The sequence below is a fragment of the Gigantopelta aegis genome, chromosome 10 (genome assembly GCF_016097555.1).
Source record: "Gigantopelta aegis isolate Gae_Host chromosome 10, Gae_host_genome, whole genome shotgun sequence".
Classification (NCBI taxonomy): Eukaryota; Metazoa; Mollusca; class Gastropoda; order Neomphalida; family Peltospiridae; genus Gigantopelta; species Gigantopelta aegis.
Genome location: NC_054708.1, coordinates 39,483,542 through 39,511,277, shown reverse-complemented (window position 1 = coordinate 39,511,277; position 27,736 = coordinate 39,483,542). Strand labels below are relative to the sequence as shown.

The 27,736-nt window shown below is 37.7% G+C and overlaps 2 protein-coding genes across 2 annotated transcripts in view; one reads left to right on the top strand and one right to left on the bottom strand.

Annotated features, from left to right (window-relative positions):
• LOC121384291 (vitelline envelope sperm lysin receptor-like) lies at window positions 1–25,838 on the top strand. The gene is made up of 10 exons (XM_041514606.1): window positions 1–58; window positions 4,921–4,975; window positions 5,598–5,640; window positions 6,634–6,845; window positions 7,972–8,123; window positions 8,887–9,026; window positions 19,716–19,800; window positions 22,610–22,763; window positions 24,507–24,552; window positions 25,590–25,838. The coding sequence occupies exons 2-10, from the start codon at window positions 4,925–4,927 to the stop codon at window positions 25,817–25,819; spliced, it is 1,113 nt and encodes a 370-aa protein (XP_041370540.1). The 5' UTR covers window positions 1–58; window positions 4,921–4,924; the 3' UTR covers window positions 25,820–25,838.
• A 431-nt stretch (window positions 25,839–26,269) lies between these two features.
• The window catches only part of LOC121383621, a 36,391-nt gene continuing 34,924 nt past the window's right edge, over window positions 26,270–27,736 (bottom strand). The window contains exons 14-15 of the mRNA XM_041513714.1: window positions 26,914–27,031; window positions 26,270–26,443 (exon numbers count right to left, since the gene is read on the bottom strand). Of these exons, the coding sequence (XP_041369648.1) occupies window positions 26,341–26,443; window positions 26,914–27,031 (221 nt within the window). The 3' untranslated portion in view covers window positions 26,270–26,340. The remainder of the gene's footprint in view (window positions 26,444–26,913; window positions 27,032–27,736) is intronic.

Below are 27,736 nucleotides of genomic sequence, written 5' to 3'. Positions count from 1 at the left end.
AACAGTCTCTCAAGCTCAGTGGGATTCGGTGTTTTGCCGTCAAGGATATATTGTGCAGGTAAGAGTTTTAATATAGGCCTGCATTTCATACAGCGTATATGTGTTATTTCGCCCATTGATGTGGGTCAGTCGTAAAGCTCTTGTCCGTGCCTTAGATCAGTTTTTGTTTTTAAAGAAATATTTGCCTTAAAACATACTGTTTATTATAAAACGAATCCTTGTAAAAAAAAAACATTCTAGATAAGTGGGCAATACAATTGTGCTGTGCTGTGATGTTATTACATTTATACACTTCTTTCCTTGGCAAGAGTTCCTTATTTTGGAAGGACTTTCCTTCGTACCGTCACTAACCCTAACTCTATTTATAAGGTCGTAAGTCACTAACTGGTCACCCTACAAAGGTAGAGCCGTTGCAGTTTTTCTAAAACACCAGTTTTTAAATGTTGCTACAGCCCATAATAATGGTCCTTTTACAATGATTTTGGTATCAAAAGAAAGGGAAATCTGTCTAGTTTACTGTGGGGGGGGGGGGGGGGGGGGGGGGGGAATATATAATACTTTATGAGTTATGTAGAAAAATATGAATTAAGTCGGGGGTGGAGCATGCAGGAGTGGGGTGGTAGTGGTTGTATTCATTTATGACTAAAGACATCTATGGGTGTTAAAACGGCTTTAGTTTCAGGTTTTACCACTAAATGTCAGTTAATAGCCATAGAAGACAATAGAGGGCAGGTAATTATACATGTCAAGATGTTTTCTTGAAGCCATGCAGCTCCAAGCCTTTGTCTTGACATTTTAATGACAAATTTGCTCATTCTTACCATTACTCTATGGTAAATGATTACTCATGATACATGATCATACTTATGATATATCAGTTAGTGAAAAGGTAATTAAAGTAAATGACTATCCTGTTTTTGTCCAGAAGCCAGTGTTCCAAATCCAATGCAGTTAGCTAGACAAGACAGTCATATGGTCATTTCACTGTCTTTCAGTTGGATGAAGTTCCGACAATGGTTGTCATGTTTTATACTCATTTAGAAAGCGGAAACACGTGAATGTACCAACTTAATTCATAAATAATCTGATATAATAGTTCTCATTTTGGTAGTCACATGTAGGTCCATATTAATTTTCTTAATTGACCAGTAGGTTGCAGGACAATGTCACTCAAACATGTGACGATGTCTTAATTGCAGAGTGATTCAGCCACATCTACAGGATTAAGATTTTTGTGGGATTGGCATTCACATTTTATTAGATATTGCATCTAAATTCAATTATATATGTCATTTCAGGTTTATTTGAATCATATGAGATCGCTTTTTCATCTGTGCTGATATGCCGTACTTGCGGAGACAAATTTTCACACGGATGATATAATGTGTTTCCTTAACTAAAGTCCAACAAAATGTTTCCCATGCTTTTTATTGAATCTTAGGGGTGTCATAAACGCCAGTGGTTGAATCTCTTCTAAATGGAAAGTTTTAAAGATTTTTGTGAGAAAAATTAATTTGAAATTCCAGACAGTTCAAACAGTTCAGACCCACCTTTTTGTACAGATATTTAGATAATGTTCTCAGGATCATTGAAATCAGATGGATATTATTGTCTAAGGCCAATTGTATCAGGGTAGGTACGATTTGAGAAAATGCCAAAAACGTGTGTACAGTGTAATGCATTTTCTATTAAGTTTGTTACAAATTTTAATATCTTTGCTAATTGAAGGAATTTATTATTTCTGTTTTAAGTTTTCTGACCACTAGTGTTCTATTGTCCGAACCAAATTGTTAACAACTACGAAAAATTACTCTCCTACCTTTAATTGCCGTTAGATTTCCTCCAAAGTTTGTCCAGAAACAAATCTTGAAAAAACCATTACAATGACAGATTCCACATACCAGAAGCTAACCATGTTATCTATATCGACTTCGCTGAGAGCGCATAGGGAAAAAAGCATGTAATTTTGTATCAGCTGCCATTTTGACTTTTTATGGAATATTCTTCAAGAGGGGTGAAAGGATAGGATGATTAACAACGTCATAACATGTTATGATATAAAAGCAAACATGATGACGTCATATTATTTTTTGTTATTATAATTAATATTTTAATGATACCACTAGAGATCATCGATTTCATTAATTGTGTCACATACTTTGGAGGCTTTCACCCCTCTTGAAGAGTGTTCCATAAACAAACAACATGGCAGACGGCAGAAAACTGCATGTATTTTTCCCTATGCAATCTCAGCAAAGACAATATCGGCGACATCAGTGCAGTCTCGTGTGTGGAATCTGTATATTTGTAGTGGTTTTTTTGCGATTTGTGTCTGGACAAACTTTGGAGGAAATCTAACGGCAATTAAAGGTAGGAGAGTAATTTTTTGTAGTTAACAATTTGGTTCGGACAATAGGTATTCATACCAAGAATAGTGAAAAAGTGGTTTGACCTCGCAACGCAAATTAGGACCAGTTAGTGACTCATGACCATAAGTATTTATTTATTATTACGTTTTATTATTGTCCCCAGAGCAATATGGCAATGCCAAGGTTGGGGTGCCTTGAGATCATGACCTTACAGTGTCAAACTATCATCACATATACATTATATGAAAATAGTAATAATAATGTCTTGATATATATTAACATAATACAACATTGTTGAATATCTATAATATGGGAAGTTAAAAATACTGAGTTCAACATGAAAATTAGGAAAAGAAAAAGGAAAGAAAACAAAATGAGTAAGGATTAAAATAAATGAAAGGAGGAATGGAAGAATCTAGCTAAAAGGAAATGAAAAGGAGGAATGGAAGAATCTAGCTAAAAGGAAATGAAAGGAATGGAAGAATCTAGCTAAAAGGAAATGAAAGGAGGAATGGAAGAATCTAGATAAAAGGAATATAATTTGTACTGTATTTGTATTTCCAAGCAAGCTGTGTTTATAAAAAAATAAAAACATAAAAACCCACTCATTTATATTTATTATAAATATTTTAATTAAAAAGGTCAAGCCTTGTTTAATAAATAATTCATAGTTACAATTTTTAAAAAGAATATATTTTTCTGTATCAAATTTTGTAATATGTCTTTAACGCTGTTAAAATTTAACTTCTTTTTTTTGTACTTTCATACTATAAATATAATATTTTACTTTAAGTGTTAACCAATTTACAAAATAACGGTTTTTGTTATTAATCATACCAAATAAGACATATCTTTGTTTTCGATAGTATCCATGCCTTTACATTTTTCCGTATATTATGAACCTTTTCACATTTAAAAAATAGATGTTGCACGGTTTCTGGATAATTATTACAAAAGTTGCAAATATTAGAATGTATATAATGGATCATGTGTATAAATGTATTTATAATGTTCTTTAGACGTGACGGTGCCAAAGCAAAGTCCTACCATTATATACAAGGAAAGATAAAAGGGTCGAACTCATGTCATATACAATACCTTTTAAAACAATTTGTTCTATAAAACCAACATAATGTTTATATTTCGTAATCCAGTATCGCTATATTTTGCCTTTGAAAAATTTGACATTTTGACAATTCTGTGTAAAATGTACTCCACAAGAGTGTTTTTGATGGTGCTTTTGTTAGAAATATAGCACAGAAGACAAAATGAGGCATTATTGGACTAAATCTTCGTTTTATTCCGTAGACGTTCGGTTCATTCCGTCAAAATACACCCTATAACATTTATAGGTATTAAAATGAAGTTTCACTTGTTAATCCACGGCGTGGTCGAGTGGTTGGAGTGCTCGACTAGTCCCGATGATCTGGAGTTCGCATCCAGGCCTTGCACTACGTCATTTCATTTGTAGTGTTTAATGCAATACCCAATTGATATGGCTAATTAAATACCCAAAATGTGGGGAAAATACGGAACTCTTTCCTTTGAGTTTGCGGAAGGCAAATGAGCTGAACTACCGAAGCGAGATTCGCAGGTATGTTTGAGAATATGATCCCCCAGAGAATTTCGAAATAAAAATGCTGTAAAGGTACAAGACGGGGGGAGCAACTGCTATCCCCGAATGTTAAGAGCAAATCCTCAAAATTCGGGCAAAATGAGCTAGCTTGAAACCTTATCACCAAATTTATATATTCTCATCATTCTATCCACAATATTACTTGTAATCCATTGAAACGCGCAGTGATTCTTTTGCAACCCTATATAGCTGTTCAGCAGTAATGCTAATATGAATTAATGTTATCCAGATTCTGACATTTTCATTTAATTCGGGCAAAAATCAGCCTGCCACACTACAAAAATGGGAGCCCGTACGCCTATGAAAGATACCCAGACGTGTTCTCAGGGCAAGTGTATATTGTGGATGATGAATTTCAAAATTGTCACTATAAAGGGCACTTCAAAATGGCGGGGGTAGGTGGGGTCGGCACGGGACTCCTATAACCCACTCTAGACCCGCCTATGGATAGCACCTGTTACGTACCGTTGGACTTCACACTTAGGCCTAACGATGATCTATAGAATGATATCAAATGTTCTTAATTGAGAACTCTGATCCGGATCCATAATACTGAACACGTTTTAAGAAGAAAACAAGTTGTTATTTTATACAGGGCTCGACCTTAGCGGGCGGGATGTAGCCCAGTAGTAAAGCGCCCGACTGATACTACGTACATTTCTGTGTGGCAATGCATTAGGGCAGGACAACGATAAATACGGACAGGGCAGCCCTATAGCGATGTTGGGCAATGTGTGTGTGTGGGTGGGGGTGGGGGTGGGGTGAATCTTGCTCTTCCGAAAAATATATTGAAAGAAAAGAAATTGCTTTAGCTGTGGGAGGGGATACTGGAAAAGCCTCCCATTGCACACACGCCTGCTAGTTTTAACATTGTATTATTAGTATGCACATGAATGTAATTAAACTTGTTTTTAGAGACATGGAGTCGAGCATTAGCTGGTTGTTACTGGTGTTGGTAGCGACAGGTTGGGTGAGTAACACTACTTTTATTACCAATATTCACCATCACTATTCTTTGTGTTCCATCTATACATTTATGGATGTATGTATGTAGTGATATATGTATGTAGTGATATATGTATGTAGTGATATATGTATGTAGTGATATATGTATGTAGTGATATATCTATGTAGTGATATATCTATGTAGTGATATATGTATGTAGTGATATATGTATGTAGTGATATATGTATGTATTTATGTATGTATTGATGTTGAATATCTATATATTGCATGTATGTCGAGGTTGACGATTACATACAGATATTAACACACTGGCGCAGGGGATAATTAAATCCTTTCTGGCAACACAAATTGTCCCATGCCGCTGTTGGGACTCGAACCTATGACATCGAATCGCCCGCAACTTGCAGACTTGCCACGATACCTTCTGAGTTATTGAAGAATCCATAACAAGGATGCTCTTTAACTCAACCATATGCAAGGGGCCTACAAGCTACGTGGTCAATTCCGCTTACGTGCATGAAACCTGGTTAGTTTATGATCTTAACCTTTAACGTTTTGCTCATGGTTTGCTCATGGTTTGCAAACGAATGGTCAAATAACAGGAACGTATCAATATTTATTTCAGCTCACTGCAGATGCTCTGATCCCTCCAGGATATATCCTACAAGGTATTAAATGTTTAGTATTTATGTCGTACACGGGAAATGTGATTTTATCATTAACACGGCCAGCTTGAAAAATTTGGCTATCTCTGAAAGTCGTACAATTAATAAGAGTTGTTTGATTTAAATCATGATTTAAATCACTGCAAAAAAAAAAAAAAAAAAAAAAAAAATCATGCATTTCGATTTAAAAAAACAAACAAATTATGCTTCATTTGATCTTTATGATTATTGCATTTATTTTTATTGATTATTTTGTAAACATATGATTTATCAATTAACTTGCAGTACAAAAAATGAAGTGTTATTTAAAATCAATAGTTACTTACGCTAGATAATGATTTTTACATATATTTATAATTGAATTGCAATTAGGTTTCAACACCATGTAGTCTTAAAAAGTCATACTGATCAGTGACAATTCCCCCAAATCTATGTTTGGGATGATCCTGGGAGATCAACAATATAGAAGGTGTCAAGTGAAGCCACTCTGCTTCAATGTGGTAAATTGGACGAATTTGGGGATGCTCTATAGAGTCGGATCTAACAGATGTGAAGTCAGCGACTTCAAGTCACGTGTCAAATCACCTTATATAGCCATTCTGGCTAAACACCAAGTACTTAAACATTAACACGATAATCCCCAAAATGCATGTTGCCTCATTTCTAGATATTCCTTTCAGAATGCAGTGAAGCTTCCAAATCGTGTATTTAATAGGGAGCAAGTATTCAATTCAGCAGCTCCAAATTAAAGTAAAAAAAAAAAAAAAAAAACATTTTTTTTCAACCCTGAGTAATAAAAAATAAAATCAGAACAAAATCAACTAAAATGTATAAAGCTCACATATAAATTATTTACAAAACAAATAGTAGGGCATCATCGTACTACGGTTAATGCTAAAATATGTCGAGGCATAATGTAGAACCATCATAACTTTTATATAGCACTATTTAATGATTATACAATAGCGGAAATGTTTCTGTTGGTTTACATTTTAGTCAAGCCGTACTGTGGCCTTAGTGCGACAGCTTCAAATGGCTCCATCCACATTGTGACCGACCTAGAAATAGAGGCCAGAGCTGAGTGTGCTAATGGTGACGTCGACTTCAACAACGCCGACAGCGTCAACTTCCACCTAGCCATCAGATACCCAGAGGCAAACAGCAAGTTAAACAACACGAGAGCCAACACGGGCTATTGTATGCTCTATGTAAGTGTATTGGTCAATAAACCAAAAGAGAGGTCTTAATGGTATAAATCATATTGTGTGCCTGCTATTTTAGCCATTAGTAGTTTAGTTTTGTAAATTATTTTTAAAATTAAAAAAAAATTAAATACAAAACTGGATTTGTTTTTAAAGTAGCAAGATGTATCTTGTATAAGCAATTCTTCCCAAATCGTAACCGACGAGAAAATATTTATTTGTAATAGAAATATATTAGAATCTTGAGTTCCATCCAGAATTTTAGTTTTTTATACAAAGTTTAAAAATTCTGCTAATCGTGCAGGGGTTTTATTTGGTGCCTGCCCTGACCAAAACCGACGAACAGTGAGTGATTACTCGCATGGTATTTGCGCTTTTTTCAAACCTAGTAAAAATCTGGTGTCTTTAATACGAATAAATGCATGACTAACGACACCAGTACAACATTTCACATGGGTATTGGGTGTCTAACAAAGGTAGGTATATGAATGGGATTCATTTGAATATCAAACTTATAAAACACCCCCTCCCCCTCCTCCCCTCCCCCCCCCCCCCCCAAGAAAAAAAGGAAGAAAAACGGTGGATGATTGGTAGGATTTCTATTTGCAAAGTAATGTGGGTTCCATATTCCCTTACTGTGTCGTTGCTGCCTGGCATGATCCTCTGGCAAACATGATCAAACATGATCAATGTCATAGGTATATTTAGAAGATGAAAAATTGCTCGAAAGCTAGGATGACATCGTGTCTAGGTTTGACTAGGTTTGACTTGGCTGATGAGTTTCCATACTTAAAAAAAAACACGTATTTTTAGTGTGTATGAGTACGAGCGCTTAAGCGGTATTAACAGCAAATGAAACCTGTTCGGCCAAAAAGTTTCGCACGAGGCTCAACTACACGAAGAAAAACAACAAACACTGTTATAGTATATAAAGTTTAGCGTGGGATGTACATTCAGTTTGAACTACCGTTTTTAAGGTAACTGGGTGAAAATAATCGGTGTGTGCGCTTCGCGTACTGACATACAATTCTTAATGTAGTAAATGTTTCGCATCCCTCCTTTTCAAATTGCTACATTCAGTCATATAGTTGGATATAACAAAATGGTTATTCTCCGTAATGCATTCTTTCAGGAACGTGCAGACAGTTTGTTCACGGTAAAAGTGTTGGTGTCGTGGGGCGAGACTGGCAGTGTGATTCACACGAACGAGGAGCAGTACCAGGTGACCTGCACATTCTCCCACAAAGGAATTGACGAAACCGCCAACAAAACTATCGTAGAAGGGTAGGTACCGCGCACACACAGGGTAGGCAACACACACACATGCATGCAAGCACACGCACAAGCGTAGGTAGGTATCGCACACGCAAGGATAAGTAGGTACCGCACACTCAAGGGTAGGTGGTATCACACAGGTATATCAAAGACAGCTGGGTGTGCAAGTCCTAATAAAGCCTGGATGAACCAATGTTTTTAGTCTTGTTTATCAGTACCATGTAGTTTTCCGAATTTGTTTCTTCAGTGCCTGAGCTGAAATTCTGTGTACAGTTTGATCATGTACGGTTTACAGATCAAGTTTGATCATGTACGGTTACAGATCAAGTTTGATCATGTACGGTTACAGATCAAGTTTGATCATGTACGGTTACAGATCAAGTTTGATCATGTACGGTTACAGATCAAGTTTGATCATGTACGGTTACAGATCAAGTTTGATCATGTACGGTTACAGATCAAGTTTGATCATGTACGGTTACAGATCAAGTTTGATTACCATGGGAATTTACCCTCGAATTTACCCTCGATGGACCCATTCTCCTATCTTTGGAAAATGTACTGGGCTTCTTAGAAGATTGAGTCAAATGTACGCAATATTTCACATCCTATAACCAATGATTAATAAACCATATGTGGTCTAGTGATGTTAAACATATAACTTTTTTTCATGGGGATTTACAAGCTTTATCAAACCTTGTGTTAATTTGTTTGTTGATTTGGATGATTGTTTTGTGTACATTATAGAAGTTCATTGCAATTGGTTTTCCAGCTTGATTGCTGCAAAGACTATTCAGTCTTATCACGGGAACACGAACTTGACCATGACCCTGGCCGTAACCGACGTTATCGGTGACACCATCACTAGCCACATCCACATAGGTCGCAAAATCAGGCTAAAAGGAAGCATAGGTAAGCAACACCGAACCTTTACGTAAATATGGATCACATTTAAAGCCCAACTATTTACATAAAAACATCTTGGTGCTGTGCATACAATCACTGGTCGGTGTCGCATACAACCACTTGGCGGTATACCCGAGGTGTATGCGTAGCAGGATAGAACTACCTCAGTGAATCCATTCAAATGAGGTGTTCTCGTTATAACCAGTGCATCACAACTGGTCAAAGGCTGTGGTATGCGCTTTCCTGCCTGTGGTAAAGTGCATATAAAAGATCCCTTGCTGCTAAAGAAAGAAAAAAAAAAAACGCTCGCTACCGACGCTGGTCGGGCTGCTTGTGTTCTTGCACATGCCAGGCGCGAGCTGTCCCCTCTGCCACCCTCACCCGGCCGCCGCTAAATTTTGTGAAAGTTATAATTTTTATTATATATTTATTTTCTTCTTTTTTTACGATCCCCCTCCAAACCTCCCCAACAGTTCCCTTGGCATTCCGCCTCATGTCATTCGCGCCCCCCCCCCCCCCCCAACAATTGATTGTCTGGATCCGCCACTGCCAACGTCATATAACCGTAAATAAAAATGTATTGTGCATCGTTAAAACATTTTCGTTTGATCTTACATTTACTAGAATATTGTCCAATGTCACTATTTATTCATGGGGTTGGGGAGAGACAATCACGGTGTACAAACCAAGACAGTTATTCCCCTTAGTACAAAACAAAGAAAAAGTACAAAACAAAGAAAAAGTGCTATAGTATTGAAAGAGGTATTTTTCTATAATTTGGTACCTATATATCAAGTATTGAAAGAGGTATTTTTCTATAATTTGGTACCTATATATCAAGTATTGAAAGAGGTATTTTTCTATAATTTGGTACCTATATATCAAGTTTACATGTACATGAATCCTATTAAATTTTAAAAACAGGCCGTTGTTATTTATAGATATATATTCGTAACCGTCATCGGTGACGCAGTGGTTAAGCCATCGGACTACAGGCTGGTAGGTACATGATTCACAGCCCAGTACCAGCTCTAACCCAGAGCGAGTTCTTAAGGGCTCAATGGGTAGTGTAACGCCACTACGCCCTCTTCGCTCACACTAACCAACCAACTAACTCACTGTCCTGTACAGACAGTCCTGATAGTTGAGGTGTGTGCCCAGGACAGCGTGCTTGAACCTTAATTGGATATAAATACGAAAATAAGTTGAAATGAAATGAAAAAAAATATATATTCGTAATAACGGATCGCATCTTTAGCCCTCGATGGGGTGGGGGGATGGGGTGGACACGAAGCTACACAGTTAAGTAATGACGCGTGACGTCACAGCAGGGCTTAGCTCCGGTATTGGAGACCGATACAAACACGTGGAACCAGAATACAAAAAAAAAAAATACATAACATTTTTAAAAAATATTGTAATGTGTGGATAGTCTTTGACACATTCTACGATAATAAATAACTGCGTCGTGTGTGGAAAATAAAGAAATGTTTTATTTAACGACGCACTCAACACATTTTATTTACGGTTATATGGCGTCAGACGTATGGTTAGGACCACACAGATTTTGAGAGGAAACCCGCTGTCGCCACTACATGGGCTACTATTCCGATTAGCAGCAAGGGATCTTTTATTTGCTTCCCACAGGCAGGATAGCACAAACCATGGCCTTTGTTGAACCAGTTATGGAGCACTGGTCGGTGCAAGTGGTTTACACCTACCCACTGAGCCTTGCGGAGCACTCACTCAGGGTTTGGAGTCGGTATCTGGATTAAAAATCCCATGCCTCGACTGGGATCCGAACCCAGTAAATACCAGCCTGTAGACCGATGGCCTACCACGACGCCACCGAGGTCGGTCCGCGTCGTGTATGGATGCACAAAAATTGCTGTGAAAGGTATTGGAACTCTGCGCATCCACGAATTACCAATACTGGCAACAGAACTTTGTCTACATTCGACAATCGTAGCCCACAGGAAAGAACCTTATAGGGTAGAACATGCAGCGATAATCTTTTACCAAAGACTACGATAATCACAAGTGTCAAGTGGACGTTGTGGGGGTTTTTTCGTGAGTTTTTTTTTTTTTTTTTTAAGCAACAAAAAATGCTTGAAAATGTTTTCTGTTTAACATTACTCGTGGGACCAGCACACGTGACGACCTGTAGTACGATTGGGCAAACTTGAACATTTAATCTGAAAACGTTTGATATCGGTTAATGGCAAACATTCTAAATGGCTGCCATAAATGACAATTTTCGTAATGTTAGATTTATTTTTAATATATTATGGCTTGTAATATATAATTTGTTACGATTTTCATGATGTTTACCTCAAATATGATGTCCAAAATGTGATTTGATGCATGGATATTATTTACTGGCAAGGTATAGAATCACATTAATTTTGTCTAAAATGTTGTATCCAATCGTCCAGGTGCCAGATCCCATGTAAAGATTGTTTATAGTTATCAGAGATGCCATCCAATATTCCGTTGCTGTTTTATTCATTAGAGTAAATGAATATAGAAATACAAAATAATGTGAAACATTGTATAAAAGGGAATGGGAATTCAAAGCCTAACAACCTAATGGAAGTATTCTCATGTGAATAATGATATACTTATGTAAGAAACCAACCAATTTATAACTGTAGGTACTGGTAATAATCTAGTAGCTGACAGTGTTTGTATTGAGTAGATAAACACATGTACACCAGTTAAATCTCCAAAATATACTTTGTAATGTAAAGGATACTCGATATTATTGTTGTAACTTGTCCTGATAGTAACAACTGAAGAAGCTATTATTGCATTCAACTCATTATCATATCAATGACATGCTTATAAATGGATATGTTTCTTGTGCCTATTAGTAAGACAACACGACTGTTGACTGGAGTTGAGGCCATACTGTCGAAGTCTGGATCTAAGTCACTAGGTTCTTCTATTTATAATTTGCGGCTTATAAGTCTCATTGGTTTCATCTGTTTATTCCAGATCGATTATTTTAGTTTCTTCTCAAATTTCTTTCTTTTCAACCACGAGCTTGATACCGTTATCTTATGTTACGTATTGCAATGTAGCTTTCATCTGTCATTGTTAACCAAGCTCATGCTCCAGTTATCTTTCATACTCTTCATTTTTCTTCTATTATAGGCATTCTTGTCATGTTATCATTAAATGACCTTACCACCTTATACCCTTTTTCTGTTTTATATTTCTCTTCTCATAGCCTTTTTTCATCTTTGACCAAAACCTTAGGTCAATAAAGCGATATTCTGTTGTATTTATCAATTCACTATACAAGTTCTCAGCTACTAGATTATATGAAGTATCTAAAATAGCTTTCTTTGGTTTCTTGCATAAATATATCATTGCTGCCATTCCCTCGAGAATGGGGCGGGACGTAGCCCAGTGGTAAAGCATTCGCTTGATGCGCGGTCGGTCTGGATCGATCCCCGTCGGTGGGTTATTTCTCTCTGCAGCGAGTATACCACGACTGTTATTTCAAAGGTCGTGATATTTCAAAGGTCGTGGTATGTTATTCTGTCTGTGGGATGGTGCATATATAAGATCCATGCCAGTGTTTCTGCCAGAAAGACATTTTTGGGTATGGCACCATCGAATTGAATATTTACTATTGTGTGTGATGAATGCAACCACAGTCTATAGGGGGTATGGGGGACCTCCCTCGGAAAGAAAATGGGTTTGGGTTAGGGTTAGGGTTTTTAAAAAATCATTGCGTCAAAAGATTAACTTTAAAAAATAAAATCTGCGAACAATTTGGGTATGGCGCCATACCCGTTTTACCCTCTGGCAGAAACCTTGCTTACTGCTAATTGAAAAGTGGCGACAACGGGTTTCCTCTCTCAGTATCTGTATGGTCCTTAACCATATGTTCGACGCCATATAACCGTAAATAAAATGTGTGGAGTGCGTCGTTAAATAAAACATGTCCTTCCTTCACGAATAGCCTCATTTTGTAGCTTGGTAGTGACTTTGAATATACATTCTTATGTCATTCCAGGCAAACGTTCTTATGTTTGCCTTTTGAGTTTCAGTATCAGTTTATTGTACAACATAAGTATAGGATAGAAACAAGGAGAACTTCGACCAATCTGTACGGCTATAATCTTTCACCTGGAATAATGGATTCATATAGAATACTAAACGAGCTGGTCTGTCACCATTTATGACTTGAGTGAACAGTTTTGGTATAGGACTAGTAAAAGCGAGTCGGATACCAACACTGTTCACGAGCTTCATAAACATGGTAAGGGCGGACTTTATTTCAGTCGGTTGAGTGCTCGCCTGAGGTGCTTGCGTCTTGGGATCGAATCGCCTCCACCGTAAGTGAGTGAGTGAGTGATATAAATAAAGAATCGCGTAGAATCTTGTTTACAATCTCGATTACACCGCAACGCTCAACGAAAAACAGTCCCTAGAGATTATATATATATATATATACATACATACATACATACATACATACATACATACATACATACATACATACATACATACATACATACATACATACATACATACATACTACTACTACTACTACTACTACTAAGAATTTAAGGGTCAAAAATTTATAACCAAATAAGTTTCAGAGTGTATTAGATTGATGATGTAAACTACACCAACATTTTTATTTTTTGTTCCATATTTACAAAAGACCATAAACGTCACTGTATACAAGAAAGTCACATGACATGCTGTCAAAGTTGAAGGTTGTCAAACATGGATTTTACACATTAGAACATTCGTTTAATAGTGGGTGAATCCACCCCTAGCGCGAATACACTCGACACATCGTTGCCTCATGCTGTTCATCAGACGTCTGAAGAACTCTTGGGGAATGGCCTGCCACTCTGCCATAAGAAGTTGACCCAGATCATGAAGGTTGGCCGGAGGGGCATGGTTATCCCGAACTCTCCTGCCTAATTCGTCCCAGGTGTACTCTATTGGGGCCAAGTCAGGCGAATATGCTGGCCAATCCATCCTGGCGATACCTTGTTGTCTGAGAAAGTCCGTTACCACCCTGGCGCGGTGAGGTCTGGCATTGTCATCCTGCAGAACTGCCCGGCCGCCAATCTGCTGAAGGCCTGGGAGAACCAACAGCCGGATAATCTCATTCCATTCAGATTGCCATCCACCACATAGAGGGGGGTCCTGTGGTGGATAGAGATGCCGCCCCACACCATGACGCTGCTACCACCGAAACGGTGACGTTGTCTAACGTTAACGTCAGCGAAGCGCTCCCCAGGATGTCTGTAGACACGAACCCGACCGTCGTTGAACTGGAGATTAAACCTGGACTCATCAGTGAACATCACTCGACCCCACTGAACACGTTGCCACCGCAGATGAAGCGTGCACCAGTGACGTCTGGTCGTTCTGTGACGTGGTAGGAGTGGTGGTCGAACAGCCTGGCGACGGCAGCGTAGATTATTGGTTCTCAGACGATTGCGTATGGTTTGATCAGACACTCGAGTTCCAGTCGCAGTCCGCAGATTGTCACGTAATCGGCGTGCAGTGGTTGTGCATTGACGTAGAGCCATATTGGTGATGTAGCGGTCCTCTCTATTTGTAGTGCTTCGGGGTCTTCCCGAACGTGGATGATTTCGAACAGAATTCGTTACTTGGTACCGTTGCCACAGTCGGCCAACGACACTCTGACTGACACCAAGTGTCAGAGCAACATTTCTTTGCGTATTGCCATCCTGAAGCCAAGCAATAGCCCTTCCTCGATCTTCGATAGTCAGTTGAAGTCGTACCATTGTCGAATTTGGAGTGTGCACCGTACACGAACGCAAGCTCCAATTATACGGAAATTCAGCATTGGGAACATGGAATACACGTGCAAAGCGTGCAAATGAAGCGCTTTGTGAAAAAGCAAGTTATGGGCACTTGGCAGACCTTTCGCTTTCGCCCTAATTTACGTGCAAATGTAAACATGTTTTCGCCATTAGAACTAGTCGACAGTGTCAATGACAGTGGATTTTAATTCATTTATGGGTTGCTTAGACCCACTTTCGTCAAAATGGAACAATACCATGCGTGACATTATGGTCTAGCTAATATAATTGACATTCAGAAAATAATGTCGAAAATATCGTCTGACCCTTAAATTCTTTTGAGTAGTATATTTATGTATAGGTATAGGCATCTTTAGGACACCAACTTACATGTTTCTTAATTTAAATATTTCAACTCTCACTTATTATCTCAAGGGAGCAGGATCTAGATGTCGGTAGAGTGCTCATCTAGGGTTCTTTAGTTACAGGAAAGAATCTCCTCGGTGAACTATTTTCTGAATGTTTTTGTCCATTCCAACCAGTGCCCCATGACTTGGATGTCAAAAACGCGTTGTCTCAGCTGTCGATCAAGATGATCCCAGAGATGCTCTATGGGATTCATGTCTGAAGAACATGATGGCCAGGGCAATACGTTGACGTTAACGTTTTTTGAGATAATCCTGAAAAGTCTGGCTGTATGAGGTCGTGCATTGCCCTGCTGTTGACGCAAGAATGGCACTACAACAGGTCGCAACACTTCATCCCTGTATCTTTGACCAGTCAGATTTCCACGGATTATGAGAAGCCTTGTCCGTACGTCGATAAACACGAACTCGGCCATCATTTCGGAACATGTTGAAGTGACTTTCATCCGTAAACAGCACCCTTTACCAATCACGCCGCTGCCACCGACGTACAGTTCGTGCCCATTGTAATCTGCGTTGACGGTGTGGAGGGGTCACGGCCATTCCACGGAAGGGGCGGAAAGCTCTGATACCAGCCCTGCGGAGTCGTCGTAAGACTGTTCATCTGCTGATGGGATGTCCCATTGCCGTCGCCGCCTGTGACATCGCCGTCACGAATCGGTTCAGCAGGTGGATTGTCCGGATGTTGCGGTCTTCAGCTGGCGTTGTGACCCTTGGTCTTCCCGATCTTGCACGGTCTTCTGCCTGGCCTGTCTGCTGATAACGATAACGACTCAACAAGTTGCTGATGGCGGCTTGACTGCAGTTGAAGGTTCTTGCAATCTTCCGTTGAGGCCCCCATATCGCCCATACCGATAGCTCTGTTGCGTTCTGCTTGGGTAAGTCTCGGCATCTCTCTGATGTTCTTTTTGATACTGCTTCCTTGCTTTGTCCCACACCGCTATTTATGCAACAATCATGCACGAGCATTTTTAACAAATTCAAATTATGCTGTTTTTCACATTTTTCATGACTGCACGAAATTCACTAAATCCGGAAACAGTGACTTTTTGGAAACACAGGGTGTGTTTTGGCGAATGTTTTCTCATTACTTTCAAACTTATTGCAGTATCTTTAATTCAGATAAACTTATTTTAAGTGATAAGTTTCTTTTGCCCGTTAGTTTATGTCTTTGTTTTGCAATTCTCTTTTCGGCTCGGACGGGGTTTAGCTTAGTCGGTTGAGTGCTCGCCTGAGGTGCTTGTCGCAGGATCGAACCACATAGGTGGATCCATTCAACTGAGTTTTTTCTCGTGCTGGTATGTGCTTTCCTATCTGTGGGAATATGCATATAAAAGATCCCTTGCTACTAATGGAAAAATTTAGCTTATTATATTGAGCTCTCAACTTATTATTTCAAGCTATCAATGTATTATCTCAAGCTGTCAATGTATTATCTCAAGCTATCAATGTATTATCTCAAGCTATCAATGTATTATCTCAAGCTATCAATTTATTATCTCAAGCTATCAATGTATTATTATTTCAAGCTAGCAATGTATTATGGCAAGCGCTCAACATTTTAATTCTCGTTAAGATGCATGTCTTTTTCTTTAGCAATTCTCTTTTGTCTGTGCAGTACTGATGCAAAAGTCGAGAGCTCAAGATAACGAGTCGAGCACTGGAGATAATAAATCAGCACTCGAGATAATAAGTCAAGAGTTTAACATAAGCTGAGCAATCAGGATAATGTGGCTCGAGATAATGTCAATCACTTAATTCAGTAAGTTGAGCAGTTGAAATAATAAGTCAGCACTCGAGAATATAAATCGAGCGCTTGAGATAAACAGTAATGTGCTCAAGATAATAAGTCAGAGCTTGAGATAATAGTCCATAAGCCAGGACCAAAAATTTAGCCAATTGGTACCACCTGGGGGGAAGAATGCTCAGTGATTTTTGTCAAGGACTACATCCCTAGGAATAGAAAATGTATGATAGCATTGCAGGACTCACAGCTTTCTGTGTGTATACACCCATTTTGTGGCCCTAACCCTATTTCCACGACAGTTATATTTTTTATAGAATTGCCAGAAGGTGACTAGTTTAAAAGCATTGTAAAATATTTGTTAGGGCATTTAGGAATGCAAAACGTGGAGGATTGGGATGTAATGGATGGGTGAATTCAGATATTTTACCAATATTGGAATCCTTTGAGGATTAGGGTCTCGTATAACACTTTCTGTAAAGTTACAAAACAATTCAATTTTTTTTTTCAGTACAAATTTAACAAAGTTTAGGCTCAGCACCTCAAATAACTCTTTTTGAAGGATCATATCGCAGCAGAAGCTTGTTTTGACATCTAGTTAATATTTACATCCTATATTAAAAAAAAAAAAAATTGGAAGTGTTTTTGTTTAACAACCTTTTGATAACCCTACCCTCTTTCCTCAAAAGCAGTATTTCAAAGGAACTGTTAACAGGATAACTAAATAAAAACATCCGACAATATTTATTAAGATATACATTGCAAATCTAAAGGTAGACAGTTGATGGGATATAAATCCGAGAAATAGAAGCAATAGTGACCATTTGAAGGTTAGGGTCTCACATAACACTTTTTGTTGAAAACTAATTCCAGTTGAAGTTTAGGTTTACACCTTTTTAGGGCTTTAATATACCTGAATGTTTGTTGGACTCCACGAATTATTTAGATTTCCATATATAAAGCATTTCTTAAGCTTTTTGAAAAACAAAATGTTAATACAAATTTTATTATTTTCTAATATAAACCATTAAAGGTTCCTTTCAACTTAAAATGTACTTTGATCACATATTTATTGTTACATGCAGGTGATAATAAATAGTATTGTTTAAAATCATTGCTGTACAAAAGTCAAAACAATAAATCGGTTGGAAATGGATACATTGCCTAGATAGATTAAAAATACCGCGATAAAGATACATTTTTGTGCTACATTTCCATCACGGTCTTCATCCGGGTTGTCAAAATCTCCAATTATGAACATTATGAACATTATACCAGTCTATATAGATGTTGTATGTTATAGTAGTCTTCTTCTGTTTCTGTTTTCCAGCTTGTATCAACGGCACTTGGTGTCACTCTACATTACAATCTGGATGGTTGAATGTTGTGTAAATACTGTTTTATCAAACAATCCCTACATAGTTACGCTTGGTGTATTTCGAGGTTGATTGCATGCTGTGTATGTTTTATCAATCACTGCATAGTTACTTTCGATTCTGCCCTTCGATTCAACCCTTCTTTGCACAGAACAGAAACATATCCCTGGCAGGCTCTAATCTAGAATTGAAAAAGTAGAAGTGAATTTCTCCTTTTCAAGAAGAAAGAAGAAGTATGATACAAATAGGCTTATTACCAGTAATATGGCATATAGTCATAATCCATTTAAACGTTTGTCTTTGGAAACTCTTTATGATAAAACATTGATGTTTTGCTGTATCTGTTTAGCAGGAGAATTTAGCCGTAACCCAGTTTTTGTTCACTTAACTTAGTGTTTTTTAGGAATGCACCCACAAATATTGTTGTCATACATCTGATAACAAATGCTGTCAATCTGAAAGGCTTCAAACATATCCGGGTGCTCAGTTGGAAGATAGGTTTTGTGCATAATAAGTCGGTGTGTGCTTAATAAAGTCGGTGTGTATGTGCCATAATACAGCTTGTCAAAACAGCACCGTGGAATCACCAACTTAATAGCCCTAAAGAGTAATTCCCACATGAGATGTTCGTAGAAGGCTAAGCAATACATATATGTAACTGCGAGGCATCAAAAATGCTGAAAACTTCATTTCTGTGTGACAAACATTTGAATAAATCTTTTTAGAGATTGTTTAACTCTGCTAAAACTTAGTAAACTGCTAGGCTGTCAAATTTCATTTGGTACAAGTCTTTAACCATGCTGGGGGTTTTTCTTTGGTTGGATTTTTGTCTAAATAGTAAACTGACCAAGCTGGTCTTACAATACTTTTAGACCTTCATGATATACTTGTTCATGGTTGTACATCTTTACTTCAAGGACTCAACTACGTCTACAGCAATCGTATACCACTATACCACTACACCTATGTACAAGCCTTGAAATCACCATCATATGATGCCTATAGCATTAAGAATAATTACATTCTTAAGATAATGACATAGCCGTCTTTATGCCTTTGCACACTGTTTGATTCATCAGTACGTCAATGGTTTGTAAAGGTGGTTTTATTCTGAGATGCTCTGGTTCTGGTTCACAATTTGAAAACCAATCATCGGCTCTGAATAAGATGTATTGATAGTAGGCAGGGATATCATTTCGATGGGTTGGTTGTATTCCGAATCACACTAGGTGCGGCGTTCATTTAGTGAACAACAAACTGTCTCGAGAGGTTTTAAAGCGTACAGTGTTGTATATTTGATAAAACGTGTATATGCTAGTAATGAAGTACTATATAATATATTTCAGATTCTCTGGTAAATGGATTGCATGCTGTGGGCTGTGACGCAATAGGGAAGAATAACAATAGAAGATATGCAATTATCCGAGCTGGGTAAATATGTATTTTAGCACTTTATTTCTAGCTTTGATATGCGAAACTATTTGATAATTACAACCCTGGGTAAACCACTTACAGGAAATGGTCACGTTCTGAACTGCAATTTTTGTGTATTAAGCTATAGACATAGCACAATGTTTTTGAAAAATGCTAATATATAATGTACTGTTTAATATTTTAAAGTTTTTAAACTTTAAATTCAAACTAAACTTAATGGGTGGACGATGGCCCGAAATGTTTTGGCAACACGAGCTAACTACATCTGTCAGATCTGATCAAAAGAAGCCTACTAGGTTTTTGTTTTCTTCTGTACTTCGAGGAGTTTCTCACTTCACAGATCAGTTTCTCACTTCACAGATCAGGCATCGAAATAAGCATTGTCTGGTAACCCATTTACAGGTTACCACGCAATATAGCCTGGTAACCTATAGGTTACCACAACTATGATAGTTAAAATTGAATTCCTGTTACTACTACCTTTTGTGTGCCAGATTATTTTAGTATACTTGCATTTATAAACGTTCTGAAATTGTATCGGTGCGCGCAAACATCGGTACGAGAAACGAAATCCTGAAGTAAATTTATCTAGTGGGCGCTGCTTAAGGTAGCACTAAACCAATTAATTTCCGGCTGGCTCAAAGTTCGAAGTGCACCGAACTTTTGATAAATAAGTTAACACCACAGGTCCTGTGATTGGTTATAAATGTGAGTGTTGGTTGTAAAACAATTAGTTTCATCTGAGCTAAAAAAAAAGACTTAATTTTTGTGTGAAACTAGGGGTATTGTAGAAACATAAGGTTATACCGAAAATGAGCCATGAAAGGTACCATTTTCTGCAGTTAATACCTTGAGGTAGAGGTTGTAATACTAATATTTATAGGTCATAGTTTGGTTGACATATTGCATATAGTGTTTTTAAACACAAACGTTAACATGGTCGCCTATGGGATCTTTAATTGGTATAGTCCAACCTTAAACGCGGATTGCCAAAATTTACTTGCAATTGCACAAGTGCGCACGAACGTCAGTGCAAGTTTGAGCGAGATAATGAAATGCGGAAGTAAATTTATTAAGTGGACGCTGCTTAAAGGGACATACCCTAGTTTCAAACCGTGAAAATTAACACTAAGTTTAGTTAATCTACAAACCTGAAACACATTTGGATAAAGTTACAATTGAGTGAAACATGAGTCTGCGACTTTGAAATGGTGAAAATGCACTCTAAAAATAGACTAAAACTCGACTTCATAACTGTTACTTCTCAGACGCACGTGCATTTTTAAAAATATGACAAATGCAAATGCATTTTGTGATATTAAAAACATCAGGATTACTAAAAACTATCGAATGTACGGAAATGGATAATCTAAACAATAAAATCTAAAGTTTCAGTTTTCAAAAACGGCTCTAATAGTAAACAAAATATGCCGTAGTGTTTAAAACCTAGGGTATGTCCCTTTAAATGCGGAATGACTATAATTGCTTGCAATTGCACAAATGCGCGCGAACATTGATGCAATTCCTTACTAGAAAATGAAACGCGGAAGTCCGGAATACATTGCCTTGGTTTACGTTCGGAAACGAAACTACCGTTCGTTGAAATTTTTGTCGAGAACAAAACGCCTGACATCCAAGCAAACAATGGTATCGAGTAGTGGGATATGACACAGGAACCTTTTTAATGTTATTAATAAGCGATAAGGTACAATGTTCTCCACACAATAAACAAAGCTCATTTAAAGTGTAATCGTCCTACTTACAAATGTCCCCGCCACTGGTCACCCCTAATTTCCCGGCATGCCCCCCCCCCCTGCCTCCACCCCCCGGCTACGCCACTGCGTGGAAGTAAAACTATGCACTGGCGCCAGAAAAGGGGTCACTATATTTTCGAATGTTTATAATCAACTATGGTCAAACAATTTTAAATATGAACTACATTCTTATGAACTGTTGAATTAACGAAAAATAAATATTCAGTAAATCCATATTTACATCGTCTTTCATCTGGGGTAAAGATACATGGGATATTGTGGGGGATTACCTGGAGATGGGGGGGGGGGGGGATTGTGTTCTAATGCCGTTCTCCCCACTCTTCCGACGTCTGTTATATGCTATTGAAAATTTCCTCTTCTGGGCCCAATTTCACAAAACATCGTAAACCTAGTTTTGCACGTAAATGTAAATCTACGACTAAACAAAATTCTTATTACTATTGCAGTACAATTTCCGTAATGGTGTAATTTTCTTCGTGAAATAAGATACCCAAAACTTGTAAATGTATGCCCGGTATAACTGCTAGTCGCAGACGTACAAAGTTAAGTTGTTTTGTGAAATTGCAACCTGTCCTCGTTTTGTTCTCAACTTCTCATCCACTTCCTCTGTCCCTGCTACAATTAGTGGCGTCTACCATGATTCAGTTTTAGATGAGCCCCACAATTTTATTCCCCGCTCAATTCGCATTCGCGATATTATAATTTAAATATTCTTCAACTGTATGTAGACAAATTTAAGATTATTTATTGGTTATTCATCAACGAAGTATAGTCATATATACAACTGAGATTATACAGGTATGAGGTTTTATGCATAAAACCTACAGAAATCGCAAAACCGTCTTCGACGTGAACCGCAATTTCGTTTTCTAGTTACGCGTTGTAAATGGTAACATCTCTAATATAAATGGCCTGTGTACATATGACTTTCGCTAGTAATGACAATATGCACACGTGTTTACGTTTCCCATACACATATACGAAATGCCACGTGTGGTTTTTGTGTGTTTTTTTTATATTTGTATATACAGTTGTGGTGATGGTATAGTGTTCCAAAAGGATGCTGGTTTTAAAACTAAAGACAACGTCACCTGGAGTCCATACTTTGAAGCGTTCACTCTTCCCGGAAACACTGCAATAAGCTTTGAGTGCAACTTTACTGTGTGTACACTACCGTGCACTGCCGTGAGTTGTTTTGACAGATAAATGCCTATTAAATGTGTATGTACGTAAGTTACTGTAGATTTCCATACGCGTAGGACGATGCCACAAACCGATGATGTGAGGTAGAGTGGAAGCTGTTTAAATTCATTTCAACTGTATGTCAGATGGGTGGGGGACCAAGGTACAGTTCGGTTTTTAAATGCAAACATTGGAAAGGAAACTAGAACATGCTTTTATTTTTAAGTTATTTATTAATGGCCACAGTATCTTGAATCCACAAGTGCATCAATACATCTGGTTGGTATACTGGAAATTAAAACTACGAAATAACGCTCTTCGGTGTGGACAATGTACCACTATTGTTTTTAGCACATACTCGGAGGTATCATCCTTGCCCAAAATATCACGTAAATGTTAATGGAAGAACGATGGAAATAACTAGTTGGCACGTTTTTAACACAAATAATTAACTTGAGCACATGCCCTGTGAGGTTTGTCATTGTCTTGAGAAAACTGCCGAATCGCTGTAAGTTGCAGTTAGGTTTCATCGTACCGTCACTAGTCGGGAGACGAATGGACATCAGATTTATTCTCCATTTGCAATGACACCCCATTAGACACAGCCGCCTCAGTTTTGTGAGTCGTGAGAAAATGGGGAGGTTTAATTAATGCTTAATTTTTTTTAAAGTAATTTATTGATTTTTAAATTAAATGTTCAGTAGGCAACTACAAATTACGATATATTGTATCATACTACAAACGAAGTCATATAAATTAGAGGCTATTTCATGGGGTTTTTTCGAATACTGTTTTTATGTCAACGAGTGATGTGTGAAAAGCATATTTTTACGAATTGCGAAGCATAGTGAAAATATAGTATTCACACATCACGAGTTGACATAAAAATCGTATTGGGAAAAACCCCACCCCCATGAAATGGTCTAATTATTATGTACATTTTTGCTAATTTTTTTAGAATATATTTCACTTTTTGTTAATATCTTTCGGTTATCCTATCGAAAACCGTAACGCCATGATATATTTCTTCCGATGGAACTTTTCCCAAAAAATTTACTTCACCATCGACTTTTTAAAAGATATTTGAAAACAAATTATCGTTATTTAATTTAATTAACATTTAATAATGCTGCTGTGCAAACATACCTGACAAAGTGATCCTTAAAAAACCCACCCCAGAAACATAAAAAAAAATCCTACAAAAAAACCCCCACAAAAAAACAAATCACAAAACAAAAACAATCGAACGTCATTAAGTTTTAACTTGAACTCAGTGACAGAGGACATTGTCATCATTATTTAGCTTCGTATTCAATTCGTTTTAGATATTTATCTTAATTGCACTTCATATCCATCGTACAGTTGTTTAAATTACTTCTTTTTTTTCATTTTTCAAATACGATCAAATGCATTGGTAATTCAAACCAAAATACCAAGAAACGACACAAAGGGAAATAATTTAATCATGAACTTTTACCAAAAGTAAATATGATTTGTATATTTTCACTGTAGCTAAAATATTGAGAAAATATGACACTTCACTGAATATCACTTTTATGGTTTCTGTAGATCTATGTATTTTATTGCTATTCATATAATAAAGATATCACGTACACTTCGTGTGTATAGTAAGGAAATCAAATAGCATAAAATTCAAACGTTATGCATAGGGTTTTCTGTTTGCGCTAAATATGGCTAAAACAACTTGATGAAAATGTTTTGACTACAATTGATGACATTTTTCAGAATACCTGCACAAGCCGAGTTAAGAGGCAAACGAATGAAGATGAAGGTAGACCTAAACTGTTTTGGTGAAATCTCATTGCATTGTGTACTTGATGCGTCTAAGATAAAAATTAAGTTTATCTTTCTTAATTATAATTTTCATAGTAACAAAATTAATGGCAGTTGAATGGTGCAAAAATTCACAGAAAGTATTCAAGAAAATATTTAATAGAAATACCTTAACTACGAAATTTGCGCTGAACTGTTGCTTAGTTATTTGGAAAATGGTATGTTTCTATATTGCATTAATATTATAAAGTTAAGACCGGCCTGGGTGGTGGTGTGGTAAAGCCATCGGGCATAAGGCTGGTATGTACTGGGTTTGCAGCCCGGTAACGACTTTTAACGACTCATTGGGTAGGTGTACGACAACTACACCCTCGTTTCTCTCTCTCTCTCTCTCTCTCTCACTCACTCACAATAGCTACTAACCCACTGTCCTGGACAGACAGCAAGAAAGAAACGTTTTATTTAACGACGCATATTTACGGTTATATGGCGTCGGACATATGGTTAAGGACCACACAGATATTGAGAGAGGAAACCCACTGTCGCCACTTCATGGATTAATCTTTTCGATTAGCAGCAAGGGTTCCTTTACATGCACCATCCCACAGACAGGGTAGTACATGCCACGGCCTTTGATATACCAGTCGTGGTGCACTGGCTGGAACGAGAAATAGCAAAATGGGCCCACCGACGGGGATCGATACCAGACCGACCGCGCATGTGAAATTCAGCTATGTGTATATTCCATCCATTAAAGAAGCCTAAACAATTTTAGTAATCTTGAGTTAACATGAATTATTTAGGAAATGTCGGCCACTAATTTTGAGTTGCTTTATAATGTGTTAAACGAGAAATATTGACTAAAAACCGTTTTTTTACGAAAGGGTCGTCATGTACGTTTAAAATATTTTTCCCATTTTGCAGTTAAAAATTATTTACACGGGCTCTTTTACTCAGTACTATTGTAGTTATATATACAGAATATTTTTATTGTGGCGAGACTTAACATGAAGACTTCGTGACTGTTTATTCCAGACGAGTTGTACATCATGATGCAGTCTGATCCCATAGCGATCAGCCCGGAACAAGGGCCATCTGGCACTGTGGTTCACGCGTCGAGCGAGCGGGGTCAGCAGACATCAAACGACGTGAGGTTCTGGGTGGCAGTCGGCTTCATCACCGTACTGGCCACTACTTCACTCGTCCTGTCTGTGTGCGCGCTCCTCAACACCAGTAAGCGGAGTGACGTGCAATACAAAGTGTAAATAAACTATTTCCTGCACATCGAGTGTTCGTGTTTCTTTATTGGCGTCATAAGATGTAGCCCTCTCAAGGAGCACTCATCAAGATCTGAGGGGATATGGGATGCAGGATCATCACAATCTATTGGCTTTTTTCTCATCGTCCCAACGAATGGTCAATAAAAGGATGTGGTATGCACTGTCCTATCTTTGGAAAAAATGCATGTAAACCATCCCGTGTTCTGTCGGTAGTTGTCCATCTGGCGGCAACAGGTTAAAACTTGGCTCAGCTAGAGGACCAAGAGGGCCATGCCCCCCACCCTCCACCCTCCACAATCGCATCTTTTTCCTCCCATCACCTTTTTAGTTTTGCCTGTCGATTCGTAGGCAGTGTAGTTGCCCGTTTCCCCTGATAAATAAATAGTACTTTACTTGTTTTAGCAGATCAGAGCCGTGGGATATCGTAATGACACGTTAATTTAACCAGTTTTATTATAACTTGTAAGTTTGTTTACGGACACTGCGAGAGATCTAGCAGCAGCCGGTTATTTGCCTTTGTGCACAGGGTGGTGGAATGCACATTCTAGCCGTGGACAGCATTGTCCTGGAATTGAGACCAGAACGCAGTCTTTCTGTTCTTCTGGACACCTGTTGATGACAAAACCAGTATTGTATTAAAATTAATTTGAAGTACAAAATGCGGTAATGTAAATATTTTTTTTATTTTTTTTTTTAAAAAGGCAGCTGGAGCGTTTTAAGAATTGTTGAATTTCTTAACATCGTTAAAAATTGTAATTCTGGTACATTGCAATGGCAAAACCAGATAAATAATATGATTCTATTTTATTTATTTATCGAGTTTGTAGTCCTTGTAATATGTTCGGCCTTTTTTGTAATTGTTACAAATGTTTTTAATAGCTCAATATAGTTTTTATGCTCAAAATATTTAACTAATTTCCTTTCAACTTTCATTTAAACCTATAGGTTTTATTACCCAGTCGAGTATTACATGTAATACTAGGTATATTAACCTAACTGCATAGTCGAGAACGGCATTGGTTATTAATATAAATAATTTTAAAACCCGATTCTTTCAATAGTGTTGTATATCTACATACTTTAGTGGCTGACATTTGATGATGTTGGACGATGCATGAATACATTTACAGGACTTGTCACATTCCGGAGTAGTCCATGCTTGGCCCTCTTCGTAGCCCATACCCCCTTGAACGCATTCTGTATAATATAAAAAAGAAAGGTAGGTGTGTCTATATATATATATATATATCTATCTCTTATCATCCATCCAGTAAGACAGTTGTTTCCCTGTACCAAGAATAAACGTAACGTCTTGTTCACTGTCGAGGTCACCATGAGAAATAATAAACAAATGTAAGTGCTTTTCCAAATTCAAGCACTTTCCAATTCAGTATTAACATCAAGGGACTTCCAATTACATAAATTTAACGGAACTAATTACACTAGGCTCGGTGTTCGAGATAACGGTATCCCGATATCCCAATATCCCGGGGATACCAGATTTTAATTTTGGATACCATATAATGTTGGGGTTTTTTAATCCTGAGTTTTTATTTTTCGTTGAAACCATGAAAGTGATAGTTTTTTCGAGCTCGTACCCAGTCTAATGCTACGCCGAACAATACCACCAATACCCCCCCACCCCCCACCCCCACCCCCCCCCTTATCTCGTACCCAGTCTAATGCTTCACTGGAGCAATAGCAGCATAGCAAAAGATTGGGAACCGCCGAGTCGCTGTTGTTTTTTGTTGGGATGTTTCCTTCCAGTTAAGTTCTTTAATTAGGCCAAGTGTTCTTTAATTAGGCCTAGTAATTCGTCTATAAAAACACTGAAAAGGCAAGTAGACATTATAAAATGTTTTCAACCAATACACCCCTTTTTTATTTACTAAAATTAAAATT

What these genes read in the sequence shown, in the direction of transcription:
- LOC121384291 (XM_041514606.1), top strand. Translation starts at nt 4,925, where the DNA reads ATGGAGTCGAGCATTAGCTGGTTGTTACTGGTGTTGGTAGCGACAGGT. An exon ending in CAGGCTAAAAGGAAGCATAG is followed by an intron (nt 9,027 to 19,715) that starts GTAAGCAACACC and finishes AATATATTTCAG; the next exon opens with ATTCTCTGGTAAATGGATTG. An exon ending in GCAAACGAATGAAGATGAAG is followed by an intron (nt 24,553 to 25,589) that starts GTAGACCTAAAC and finishes TGTTTATTCCAG; the next exon opens with ACGAGTTGTACATCATGATG.